The sequence below is a fragment of the Amblyraja radiata genome, chromosome 2 (genome assembly GCF_010909765.2).
Source record: "Amblyraja radiata isolate CabotCenter1 chromosome 2, sAmbRad1.1.pri, whole genome shotgun sequence".
NCBI classification, from domain to species: domain Eukaryota; kingdom Metazoa; phylum Chordata; class Chondrichthyes; order Rajiformes; family Rajidae; genus Amblyraja; species Amblyraja radiata.
In genome coordinates this window covers 61,995,953-62,010,370 of record NC_045957.1, presented here as the reverse complement: position 1 = coordinate 62,010,370, position 14,418 = coordinate 61,995,953, and the positions used below count along the sequence as shown (strand labels likewise).

At 41.1% G+C, this 14,418-nt stretch overlaps 1 protein-coding gene across 2 annotated transcripts in view; it reads right to left on the bottom strand.

The window, feature by feature from the left end:
• The window catches only part of skap2 (src kinase associated phosphoprotein 2), a 254,169-nt gene that overhangs the window by 213,937 nt on the left and 25,814 nt on the right, over window positions 1-14,418 (bottom strand). Inside the window, exon 4 of one of the 2 annotated variants that reach the window (XM_033047701.1) lies at window positions 117-215. In XM_033047701.1, the coding sequence (XP_032903592.1) occupies window positions 117-215 (99 nt within the window). The remainder of the gene's footprint in view (window positions 1-116; window positions 216-14,418) is intronic. The other variant, XM_033047707.1, reaches the window with a different exon arrangement.

Here is a 14,418-nt window from a genome sequence, read left to right as displayed (position 1 = left end):
ATTATAAATTTGTGGCTTATCTGGTTTCCAAACAACAATAAATTGAAGATCTATGTTTCAGTCTCTGTAGAAAAATGGTGAAGGGAAATTATATGATGATGTAACCAATTACATACCATCAGCTATACCTTCTTCTTGGTTATCATTGCGATCAGATGCTAATGAGGCACCATCGAGTAAAGATTCTTCATGGCTGTCAGAATCATCCGATTCGCCTGTAAAATTAAAAACATTGGCTCAGTTAAACATGTTAATATATGTAGACAAAATGGTCATTAAAGTATACTGTAATTAGGTGTCGCAGATTAAAAAATGCAAGTTTATTCGCAGATGAAATACAAGGGAATGAGCCAAATCAATAGACAGCAAACTTATTCTTAGGATATATGGTCAACACTACCATGGCCACATTTATTGCCCACTACTAGTTTATTTTAGTTTAGAGATACATTTGTTGCCCACTACTAGCTTACTTTAGTTTAGAGATACAACATGGAAACAAACCGTTTCGCCCACGGAGTCCACGCCGACCTGCCAGTGTACATCCTTGTAAACAAGAAAACTACACACTAGGGACAACTTATAGAAGCCAATTAACCTACAAACTTGTGCACCTTTGGAATGTGGGAGGAAACAGAGCATCCGTAGAAAATCCACGTGGACACATGGAGAATGTACAGCACCTGTAATCAGGATCGAACCCAGGTCTCTGATGCTACAAGGCAGCAACTCTACTGCCCTACTAATTCACCTAAACTGTGTAAAAATTCAATTTCACTCCAATAACCTGGTATGAACAGAATATTGACACACTATCTCAAAAATCTGATTTGTTTGCAGCTTCATGAACACAATGTGACCAGCACCATCCAGAAAATAACCTACTGTCAGAATCCACATAATCTGCCAATGTGGATGGTCCATTTTAATATGGAAATCAGAATCCCGTGATATCCCAACTGGCACGTTGGGTCAGACTGTGCACAGTGCAGACCACAAAGCTAAAGAGTCCCACTCAAGATAATCCTCCTTCTTCTGGGATTCCGATCCTCTCCACCATGGGTACCTGCCCCTCCCCCTTTATTTATCTTGTTGGCAAGATTGACTGTCAAAATTATACATGGCTGCACCTCAAATTCATGGCACCTTCTACTGCTGGAAGATATAGCCTCCAAACACATTATTCTAGTTTATCATCAATTCCAAAATCAACCTTCACTCAAATTAATGGGTAATATTTACTTCACAAAAGACATTTTCAAAATATTCAACAATTGAGCTTCGACTGCAGTACTAGAACTTTGTCTTAGAAACAAATTTTCAGTCTACTTTCAATAGGGTCACTGAAGAACTATAGAGAGTTTCAATGAGAATAATAAAAGGTAGTTTCATGATCTGGGGCTTGATGAAAGAAAATATAGCATGCTTTATAAAATATTGATAAGCATGAATAACATAGTTAACTGTGGGTGGCAAAACTGAATGCAAAAGAGAGAACAAGTGCACAATTAGGAACCCTCCCACCCCAATAAAAAAGTCTCCCTTACTAAATGGCAATATGAAGATTTTTATTGTAATTATTTGGCAGTAGTTTGATTAAATCCTAGAAAATAACAATATTTTCATTTCAGAATAAATACGTGTTTGAAAAATACCACACGAACACCTAATTGAAGCACCATCAAACAAAATGACACCTGAAATACTGAGACACATCTGGATAGATACGATAGGTTTGATTTAATGAGCTGGAATTTAAGAAGAGAGATGACGCGGTAGGGAGGAGATGAATTGCGGAGCCTCAGGAATGGCAACTGGAAGGCAGGGTTGAAAATGCTGAAATGAACAAACAAAAGAACACAACGGTGCAAGTCAGAATTTGCAAAGTGCAGAGATCTGGAAGGTCCATAGGATTTGAAGAGATAAAATAGTGGAAGATGTGGGAAAGGGAGAGGTAGGTCTTGAAAATATGGATTTAAAAACAAAGACATGCTCAGGGCAGGTGCTATGTGATTCAGCAAGGACAAGACTGATGGGTAAATCAGACAAAAAACAAGTTACAATCAGGCACAGGGTTTTGGATAGGTATGAACATGTCAGGTCTGGTGGTGCAATAACATAGCACAGAGGAGGGTTTCAACAGCAAGTGATCTGAGGCAAGGTCAGAGTCAGACAATGTTATGAAGGTGGAAAAAGATAGTTCAATAATGAAGATTGATTTTTTAAAACAGCTCTGTACCTGGCCAATGTTAATCTTTGCAAACAACCTGGCATAACCTTTTCAATTCAGTTCAGTTTATTGTCATGTGTACTGAGGTACAGTGAAAAGCTATTGTTCTGTGCTAACCAGTCAGTGGAAAAACAATACATGATTATAATCGAGCCATTTACAGTGTATTGATTTATAATGGAATAGTGTTTCGTGCAAAATAAAGCCAGTAAAGTCTCATCAAAGATAGCCCAAGAGTCACCAATGAGGTAGATAGTAGCTCAGGACTGCTCTCTAGTTGTGGTAGGATGATTTAGTTGCCTGGAAACAGCTGGGAAGAAACTGGCCCTGAATCTGGAGGTATGCCTTTTGCCCGATGGGAGAGAGGAGGGGGGAGTGGCCAACGTGCGACTCGTCCTTGATTATGCTGCTGGCCTTGCTGAGGCATCGTGAAGTATAAATGAAGTCAATGGAAGGGTGGTTGGTTTGTGCGATGGGTTGGGCTGTATCCACAATTCGCTGCAATTTCTTGCAGTCTTGGATGGAGCTGTTCCCAAACCAAGCTGCGATTGATCCCAATAAAATGCTTTTTATGGCGCATTTGTAGAGGTTGGTGAGAGTTGTTGCAGAACTTCCTAAGCCTTCTAAGGAAGTAGAAGTGTTGGTGTGCATTATTGGACGTTGCTTCATTATGGGTGGTCCAAAAGCTGTTGTTGGTGATATTGATTCCTAGGAATTTGAACATTTCAACCACCTCTACTTCGGCGCCATCAATATAAACTGAGGTATGCGTACTGCTTCGCTTCATGAAGTCAATCACTATCTCCTTTTTCAAAGTACACAGTTTTGTAATTACTCAATTCCAGCCAAACCCATCTCCAACTCCTAGACCTTGGACTCAGCACCCACCTCTGCAATTGAATCCTTAACTTCTTGACCTATTGACTGAAATCAGCAAGAATAGATGACAAAACATCTACCATGATTCTCAACACTGGTACCTTACAAGGATGTGTTTCCAGCCCAACACTGTATTCCCAATGAAAGTAATTATTCAGGAATTATAAAATTATGTGGATATAACAGCCATCAATTCGGCCGAACGCACTATGGGAACTTCACTTGCCCCCCTGCAGGAACTATACATCAGGAGGTGCAACTCCAGAGCCAACAATATCATGAGAGACCCCTTCCACCCCTGCAACGGACTGTTCCAGCTGCTACGGTCAGGCAAACGCCTCCGTTGCCATGCGGTGAGAACGGAGAGGTTGAGAAGGAGTTTCTTCCCAGAGGCCATTCGGTCTGTAAACGCCTATCTCACCAGGGACTAACTCTACTGAACGTTTTTCCTTCCATTATTTATTATGTAAAATAATATGTGTGTTTATGATTGTGTTTATAGTTTGTTTGGTTGTTTGGTTGTTTGTCTTTTTGCACAAAAGTCCGCGAGCATTGCCACTTTCATTTCACTGCACATCTTGTATGTGTACGTGACAAATAAACTTGACTTTACTTGACTTGAACAAGAATTAATCTGTCCTAATGCTCATTGCAAGCAGTAATCAATATGAAATTAAAAGGACAGAGAAACAGACAGACTATCTACTGATATGACCGCACATTCTCATATGCATCAACAGACAAAATAGTATGTTAATTGGCCTACATCAAACCAGAAACAGGCAACTGTGCGAGAACAAGGAGGACTTGCTTTGTGTACCAGCAACTGGGGCATTTAAAAAAATGCACAGAAACTCGGTCTCTGCCCTCTCTAACTGACAACCAGATCATAGAACTAGTGAAGATATCATCCAGGTCAGACAAACAGCTGGCAGTAGCCCCCATTGCCAGCAGGCCTCAGCGGCTTCACCTTCTTTAACCTCTCGAAGTGTCCTCCTTTCCATTGGTGAGACCAAGTGTAGACAAGGCACCTTTTCGCTGAACACTTACTCTCGAAGGCCAGTTCGATATCCTGGTCGCTAATTATTTTAGCTCCCCTTCCCATTCTGACCTTTCTGTCCTGGGCCTCCTCCATTGCCAGAGTGCAGCCAGAACAACACCACATATTTCACTTGGGTAGTTTATAACTATTATAGGAAATATGTTTTTAAGCTGGAAAGGGTGCAGAAAAAATTCACAAGGTGCCAGACCTCGAGGGCTTGAGCTGTAAGGGAGGTTGAGCAGGCTGAGACACTATTCCCTGGTGCGCAGGAGGATGAGGGTGAACTGTTAGAGGTGTAAAAGATAATGAGAGAAATAGATAGCGTAAATGCAGTCTTTTATCCAGAGTTGAGAAATTGATAACCTCAGGACATGTGTTTAAGGTGAGGGGGGAAAGATTTAATAGCAACCGGAGGGGCAACTATTTGTTATACAAAGGGCGGTAGGTGTATGGAACAAGTTGCCGGAGGAGGTAGTTGAGGCAGGTACTATCATAACATTTAAGAGACATTAAGAAAGATACATGGATAGGTTAGGTTTAGAGAAATATGGGCCAAAGTAGACAGGTGCAACAAATGTACAGTGCCCTCCATAATGTTTGGGACAAAGACCCATCATTTATTTATTTGCCTCCGTACTCCACAATTTGAGATATGTAATAGAAAATATCACATGTGGTTAAAGTGCACATTGTGAGATTTTATTAAAGGCCATTTTTATACATTTTCGTTTCACCATGAAGAAATTACAGCTGTGTTTATACATAGTCCCCCCCATTTCAGGGCACCACAATGTTTGGGACATTTGGCTTCACAGGCGCTTGTAATTGCTCAGGTGTGTTTAATTGCCTCCTTAATGCCCTCAGTCTTTCCTCCAGTCTTTCCATCACCTTTGAAAACTTTTATTGCTGTTTATAACATGAGAACCAAAGTTGTGCCAATGAAAGTCAAAGAGGCCATTATGAGACTGAGAAACAAGAATAAAACCGTTAGAGACATCTGCCAAAATCATTACTAAAGTCATTACCAAAATCAACTGTTTGGAACATCATTAAGAAGAAAGAGAGCACTGGTGAGCAAAGGGACTGCCAGGCCAAGGAAGACCTCCACAGCTGATGACAGAAAAATTATCTCTATATAAAGAAAAATCCTTAAACACCTGTCCAACAGATCAGAAACACTCTTCAGGTGTGGATTTGTCAATGACCACTGTCCGCTGAGGACTTTGTAAACAGAAATACAGACATTGCAAGATGCAAACCACTGGTTAATTGTAAAAATAGGATGGTCCGGTTACAGTTTACCAAAAAGTACTTAAAAGAGCAACCACAGTTCTGGAAAAAAAGGTTGTGCACAGATGAGATGAAGATTAACTTATGTCAGATGATGGCAAGAGCACAGTATGGAGGAGAGGAACTGCCCAAGATCCAAAGCATACCACCTCATCTGCGAAACGCGATGGTGGGGGTGTTGTGGCCTAGGCGTGTATGGCTGCTGAAGGTACTGGCTCACTTATCTTCATTGATGAAACAACTGCTGATGGTAGTAGCATAATGAATTCTGAAGTGCATAGATACATCCTATCTGCTCAAGTTCAAACAAATGCCTTAAAACTCATTGGCCGACAGTTCATTCTACAGCAAGACAATCATCCCAAATTTACTGCTAAAGCAACAAAGGAGATTTTCAAAGCTAAAAAATGGTCAATTCTTGAGTGGCCAAGTCAATCACCCGATCTGAACCCGATTTAGCATGCCTTTTATATGCTGAAGAGAAAGCTGAATGGGGACTAGCCCCCAAACAAGCATAAGCTAAAGATGGCTGCAATACAGGCCTGGCAGATCATCACCAGAGAAGGCACCCAGCAACTGGTGATATCCATAAATCGCAGATTTCAAGCAGTCATTGCATGCAAAGGATATGCAACAAAATACTAAACATGTCTACTTTCATTTACATTACATTACTGTGTCCCAAACATTACGGTGCCCTGAAATGGGGGGACTATGTATAAACACTGCTGTAATTTCTACATGGTGAAACCAAAATGTATAAAAATGGCCTTTATTAAAATCTGACAATGTGCACTTTAACCACGGGGGATTTTTTTTCTATTACAAATCTCTAATTGTGGAGTACAGAGGCAAATAAATAAATGATGGGTCTTTGTCCCAAACATTTTGGAGGGCACTGTAGATGGGACATATTGGTCAGTGTGGGCAAGTAGGGCCAAAGGGCCTGTTTAAATGTTGGATGACTCTATGACTGAGTTGACGGTGGTGAACCTCTGGAATTGGCTGTCACGGAAGAATGCTGAGGGCAAATTTATGAAAATACAAAGGTGATAGATGGATTTCAAGACACAAAAGGCATCATGGGGAAGGGTCACAGAGTCCGTTTTGAATACACTTAATGTCTTGGCCTCCTTTGCCTCTGTGGTTTGGGTATGCCAGTGGTTTGCCACATTCTGGATGAAAACATAACCCTGATTCTGGTTCTAAATGTAGACCCCACATCTTGAGGCTGTGACCTGAGGTTATCAATAACCCCATGATCCTCCCTGCATCATGTTTCTTCAATTTACTAACTCCTATAGGTTTCTATGAGATCTCTCCATCTTCTCAATTGCAGTAAATGCAGGTATAATTGACCCAATTCTCCCAGGTCAGACCCGTAGTTTAGGAACTAGTCTACTACAACATAGCTATGTTGCACTCCCTTCATGCAAGAATATCCTGCAAGAATATACTTAGATAAGGAGACCAAAACTGCACATAAAACTCCAGATGGGCTCTCACCAAAGCCGTGTGCAAATGCAGCAAGATATCCTTGTTCCTACACTCAGATCCTCTTGCAATGAAAGGGCAACACCCTACATTGACAAAGGCGAGATTGAAGGAACAAATGGCCTCATCCACCTTGTTTCTACAATTTTGTCAAATAATATCACTTATATTAGAAACAGATTGAATAGATTCCTTGAAAAAGTCAATAGCATTACAGGTGCACAACCTTTTATCCGAAATTCCAAATAACGAAAAGCTCCGAATAGCGGACATTTTTTCGGTCCTTGAAGAAAGGTCCTTGAAGACGTTCACCGAGGGCGGCCCGCAGAGGTGACAGCGGACCCTCCGGTCGGTCCTCAAAGAAAGGGGAACTAAATCCCCATTCATAAAAGAGGTGAGGGTATATTGCGCGGGAGGGTTAATAATTGACAATCTGCTGCTGCCTGCCCGCTGAGTTAAAAATGTTGCCACGGTAGACTCACGATACACAGTGTATCGTGAGTCTTGCGTGGGAACTTTTTAACTCAGCGGGCAGGCAGCAGCAGATTGTCGCTCCCTTCAGTTTCACCCCACCTACACCCCTCTGCTTCAAGGCCATGTGTGTGACCCCTTCCCTCCCCTCTCCAGCTCCCCGCCCATTGCACCGGCGCGGGGGCTTTGCACTGTCTTCACGTCGGCGATGCCAGCAGGTCAGTGCCAGTCACCGGAGACGTCAGGACCAACGGGACACCGACCCCCAGGCCCACTGCAAGCACGGAGATCCCAGAGACTCACAGCCAGCAGCAAATCTAGCCCAGCCCCGCTCCAACTCCAGAGGAACCCGGGTTGCGGATGAGGGGGCGCAGCTCGGGCTGTGGGCGAACTGTCACTTGTCGCTGTAGCGGCCCATCGGGGAGCGGGTTCCTGTTGGTCCTGACGTCTCCGGCCACCCCCCTGGACAGGAGCTGAGAGACGTCAGGACCACCAGAAGCCGCTCCCCGATGGGCCGCTACGGCAACAAGTGGCAGTTCGCCCACAGCCCGAGCTGTGCCCCCTCATCGGGACACCGACCCCCAGGCCCACTGCAAGCACAGAGATCCCAGATCAGCAACTCCAGCTCAGCCCCGCTCCAACTTCAGAGGAACATGCTCCCCGTGGGGGCAGAAGCTGATGGTGTGCAAGGTACGTCTTGTTCTTGGGGTGGCGCAGCTCGGGCTGTGGGCGAACTGCCACTTGTCGCCGTAGCGGCCCATCGGGGAGCGGATTCCTCTGGAGTTGGAGGGACAGGGAGACACAGCGGCTTTTGAGAATGGTGGGCAATCACTTCCAAAGTTCTGCCCACACAATCAGTACACCTCTCCTACACTTGTCTCCCGCACTAAGATCATCTCGCAGAGAATGCTCCCAGCCTAACCCTCCCTATTCTCTCCTATTCTGCAAGAAAAAACTACATTGAAGACTCAAACTCGCGATCGAGTAACTGCCGGGATCGAGGCGCAAACTCGCGACCTTGCGGATATGAGCCGAGCACTCTACCACTGAGCCAGCCGTTAAAATCTACGCTAAAAATCTCCCATTCCGAAAGCCGAAAAATTCCGAATTACGAAAAGTGTCCCAAGGCTTTCGGATAAAAGGTTGTGCACCTGTACTTAGGAATAGAAAAATGGTCTGCAAAAGATTCCTGACCTTTGCTGAATAAAAACCATAGGAACCAAACCAGGGCAAACTGGATAAGGCAAGGGACTTGGAAGAGGTTTAGTCAACCATTTGAAAGATCGCAAATAGGTTTGGAAGGGTCAAGTTGAGATAGTTGAATGAAGTCATTTGCAACTTCATGGCTGCTTCAGTGCCATTGCATTTCCAGAAGACTGCCTGACAGGATTCAAACATTGAGCTGAAGAGCCTATATGGTTTTGCCTGAAGGTTCAAATGAAACTTCAGGCAAAACTTGATTCATACATCAAATTGTTTATTATTTCAACAAAAGGAGAATCTGTCAATGTAATTTGATGTAAGTTTGAATACAACTGCAGGTAAAATAAGCTTAATATTTGCTAATTGACAAAAATCCCCTGAAACCGACAATGAAGTTTTCAGCATTTTGCATTGTCTCAAAAACTACAATATCAACACTGAAATTAACTGAGAGTATACACTTTTGCCCAGTTTTACATTCCAAGTTTATGAAGAGATTCAGACAAAAACAAAGCCTAAATGTTGACTGTGTATTTACTTAATAGAGCACTGTACTCTGCATTTTTACCTAATGTACCTATTTTGTTTAACAGTTAAGCTATGTAGCTTAAGTGATGTACTGATCATCTAAAAAAATCTAGGAAGCTTCAGAGCACCTGGAATGAATGACCCATAATGTCCTTAAGTAGTTTACCAGGAACCAGCTCCATTGAGACCACATGAAATTGCAGAGAGTTGTGCACATAGCTCAGACCATCACACAAAGCGACCTCCCTTCCGTTGACTCCATCTACACTTCACACTACCTCAGCAAGGCCCCTAGCATAATTGAGGACCAGTCTCACCCTGGTCACTCCCTCTGCTCCCCTCTCCTGAGGCAAGATGTAGAGATTTGAAGATGCATACTTCCAGACTTGGGAACAGTTTCTTCCCAGCTGTTATCAGGCAAGTGAACGGTCCTCTCATCATCTAGAGTGTGGTCCTGACCTCCCATTTACCTATGAGCTATCTTTAATCGAACGTTATCTTGCACTAAATGTTGCACCCTTTATCCTTTATCTGTGCATTGTGGATGGCTTGATTGTAATCATGTATAGTATTTTCTTGAACTGGACTAAACTGTTCTAATGCACCATTTCCACACAATGCTTCCTGGCCAAATTGTTTCCCATTGCTTTGAACGTCAGGGTTCTCAATCATTTTGGTTACATTTTTCAAATTTCTGCTTTTACCCTCCCATTTCCTATCCACGAGGAGGATAGGGTTCCTTCCATTCTGACCATAACTTTCCACATTCAGTGTTCCTAATATCATCTCGTTTACTTAAGGGAAACCAAATGTAGTTCTACTCTGTCCAACAAATTCCCCGAGGATATATCTAGAAACAACACGTCAGCCACATTCCAAACACTTTTCTACAAATTTTATTCACCTCTTTTTACACCTTCTCAGGCAACTTCCATTAGCCTGCTCCATGATAAATTCTGTCATTCAATCTCTTCTGCCTTTTTTTTAAAATCAGGTTGCCAATTTTGTTCTCTTTACCTCGCTATTGGATCTGCAACAAAATATATGCTGATTCCAATGAAAAGTTACTGTTTTTTTTAGAACCAGGAATTTTCTTCTCCTGTGCTGCCCAACCTGATAAGCATTTCTAGCATTTTCTGTTGTAACTTCAGATTTCCACCATCTGTTGTAATTTGCAATAAATTTGACATTGGCTCAAACAATGGAGTGTTGGAGTGCCGAGGTAAGATCCTTCAAAAGTTTATAAAATTATGAGCATCATAGATAAGCTGGACAGTCAGAACCATTTTCCAAGGATGCAAATGTCAAGAACTAGAGGGCATAGGTTGAAAGTCATAGAGCGAAAATTTAAGAGATATTTGGGGCAAATGTTTTTTCCCCACAAAGAATGGTGGATACCTGAAACGTTGTGTGATGGTGGTAAAAGCAGATACAATAGTGGCATTCAAAATGTTTTAGGATAGACACCTGAATTTGCAGGTAATGGATGGATATGGATCAAGTGCAGGCAGAAGGTATTAGTTTAGTTTGGCATTGCGTTCAACACAGACATTGTGGGCCAAAGGGACTGATCGTTTTATGTTCCAATTGTGCCTTTTGTAATTTTATGTACTTCTCTCAGGTCATCCCTTCATCTCTGGTCCAGAAAAAGCAATTTTAAAAGTTTGTACAACTGGGGCGGCACGGTTGTCCGGCAGTAGAGTTGCTGCCTTACAGCGCTTGCAGCGCCTGAAACCCGGGTATGCAAATCCATTTCACATGTATGCAAATGCTATCCAATAGGAATTTTCACCAATAATTTCTCTACCACTGATGTAAGACTAACCAGCCTATACTTTCCTGGTTTGTCCCTGGTGCTCATCTTAAACAAAGGATAAACTGTGGTTATTCTCCAGTCTGCTGGGACCTCACCTATGGCTAAGAAAAGGATAAAAAGGCCACAGCAATGTCCTCTGCTGCCTCTGTCAATAACCTGTGATAGATCCCATGAGGCCTTGGGAACTTATCCACTGTAATGTACTTGAAAGAAATCCAACACCACCTTGTTCTTTATATCACCGTGCACTCAAATATTAGCAGACCTATGTAAGATTCCTCCATGCTCTTCTCTTGGTGAGTACCGATGGAACTACTCATTTAATGTCTTACACATTTCCTCCAGGTTCCGGAATAGATTTCCTCCTTTGTCCTTGAGTGGTCCTAACATTTATCCTCGTTATAAATGTTTATGTAAAAGGGCTTGGGATTCTCCTTAATCCTACACATCAAGGACATTTCATGGCCCCTTTAACCCTCTGAATTCCATATTTAAGTTCTGTCCTGCTTCCTTTATATTCCTCTTGGACCCTGTCTGACCAGGATCCTTAACCTTTTGTTGAGGATCTTTTGTATGTTAAGAATCTTTCACATGTTTTCTTTTCCTTTTAGACTAAATTTATAACATCTTTTGGTTCCCAAATCTTGTCATCCTTGTCTTACTTGCTCACAGAAATATGTTGGCCCTGAATTCTCACCAGTTGATCTTTAAATGACTCCCACATATCAGACACAGATTTACCCAGTAACAGCCGCTTCCAATCTACACTCCCCAGTTCCTGCTTAAATCTGTTATATATAGCCTTCCCCCATTTTACCACTTTCCTCCAAGTTCCTGTTTACAGAATTATGATAACTGTCCCCAAAATGCTCTCCTACTGAATCTGCGATGACCTTACCAGGGAAGGTCTAGTATGGCCCCTTCCCTATTGGACTTTAGGGTTTTGTGCAGTATTTCACAAAACCCTCCTAAATGCACTAAGAAAATTCTGCCCCATCTAAGCATCTGGCACTAAGTCCATGTCAATATTGGAAAATTAAGAACACCTTCTTCAATATCCCGGTTTTCAAATCTTTCCCTTATCTGCCCTATCGCTATCTTTCCCTATCTTCCATAGTCCAACCTCATCATAGTGATTGCACTTTTCATATTTTTGAGCCCTACCCACTAGATGAGCTCTAAAGTATGTCCTCTCTAAAGTGCCACAGTGATATTCTCCCTGATCTGTAGTGTTACTCCCCCACCTCTTTTACATTCTTCTCTGTCTCGCATTGGAAACATCTAAACCTTGGAATATTTTAGGATTAAGGTTTTGGCAGGATAGTTTTAACATATGACTTCAGAAAATCACTATGATAATTTGATTATGCTATTCCAAAATGTTGAAGACATTTTTCATTTAAAACAGATGTATTGTTCAACACAATTCGGTGATTCTTTTTTAGCAGGCATTGAATGTTATGCTTATGTAAAACTGTACTTTGGAGCAGCACTAATTAAATGAACAAGACATCCAAGTACAGCATACAAACAAAAGAACTGTAAAGAGACTTACACCTGACTTTTGTAAATTCAAGGCAATTGTAGTAAGTGTTTAAGACAGGCATCTTTATTATTCCCTTACGAAGTCAGCCGTAAAAATAATAACTCTAAAGAGTCAAATCAGGATTACACATTTAGTTACATTTAACAATTTTATATTGGTGCAATAAAATATGTCATCATTTTAACCACATGGAGTTGTAAACCCTTGACTCTCAACTCTAGCCAAACATCTGTCAGTACAGCATGAGTCAGTATTGCAGTTGCTCCGCTTACAACCCACAAACTATTAATCAAGCCAGTTTTATGTTGTAACATTTATCCCACTTTGTTGTGCTATAATGATTTGAGCTTACTCGTCATAAATTGCACATGGTAGCCAGCTGACATTTTTTTTGCAAAGCTACTTACATTGTTAATTTAAGACCAGTAATATTGAATTACTTGCTCCACTACAAAAACCATGTATTTAAATAAAGAGCATAACCCTCTGACATAAGTAAATGTCTCCATTTGTGGATAATTAGGGAAATATTGTAAACATTTCTATAAATTCATTTTACCCACCCTCAGTGGTTACAATGTTTTCACTTGTTTGTTGTAAATGATCCAAGACTTTTGGACACTTTCTTCAATGTACTTTTTGAGTACACAGTGAAATTAATAGTTAAAGTGAAATAAGCTACTCAAACATTTCAAGATAACAACATTGAACAAAAGATAATGTTAGTTAAGAGGCTTTGAAACAAAATTTATGTAGTCATAAATTTATATTTACCTTAACTGGTTTGCCATACAAATTAGAATCAATGCTTCAAAAAAATCCCCAACCTCATATTCTAGTTAAATACATTTAGTCTTAAGAAATGCAATCACTGAATTTCAGCTTTCAATTCGTCAATCTGATTGGCTAGTTTACCAAACTGCTGCTCTGTCATTACGTTCTTAACCTATCGAGAGTCATAGATACTTGTATAGAGATTGATCCAACATCTACAGCTAATAGATAACAGACCATTGCCCGTAGGTTCACACAAGCATTTGCTGACCTCAAACTGTGACCCTCATACCAGTGGCCACAGGCTGCAGGTCATGACCTCTTCAAGTGATATCTTGGGAGAAAAGTCAATTTAACTGGAGGATCAAGAAAATCTATTGTACAATCTGGATCCAAATCACTATTCACTCATTTTAACTTGAAAGTGTCAAAAACATATAAAGGGAAGAGGTTACTCACAGAATTTTCATTTTTTTAAAGAACTTTTTACGGCAAATAATACTGTAGAGAATTAACAACCAAACAATGATAATGATCACAACTAAAATTGTAGCCAAAAGCACTTTGTGTTGCACTTATGCCTTAAATTAAGAAGAAAGTCCCAATGCATTTAACAATTGGCAGGCAAAAGATTTATCAATAATCACCTGTAAAGTACTAAGATCTATAAAAATACATAACACTTCATTTATTTACATTGCTGTGAGACAGATCGCTATTATAACAAAGGAACTGGTTTCTTTCAGCACATAAAAGGACATAAGTATTTTCACTGCTCTCATTAATTGTTTATTTCTGATTTACCTTACAACCAAACAATTTATAAAAGGAAAAGTAACATAATACTAAAAATAACTTACAATTGATTACAATTTACCTTCTCAATCAATTGCTCAAATTTTGCATTGGTTAATGTTTGACCAGCAGAGGGAGCAATTATACCCACCCAACCTAACCATCAAAGCAAATTGTAATAAGTTCGCAACAACCAACCTGATCTCCCGGTGGCTCAGCATTTCAACTTCCCCTCCCATTCCGAATCTGACCTTTCTGTCCTGGACCTCCGTCATTGCCAGAGTGCGGCCCAGCACAAATTGGAGGAACAGCACCTCATATTTTGCTTAGGTAGTTTACAGCCCAGCGGA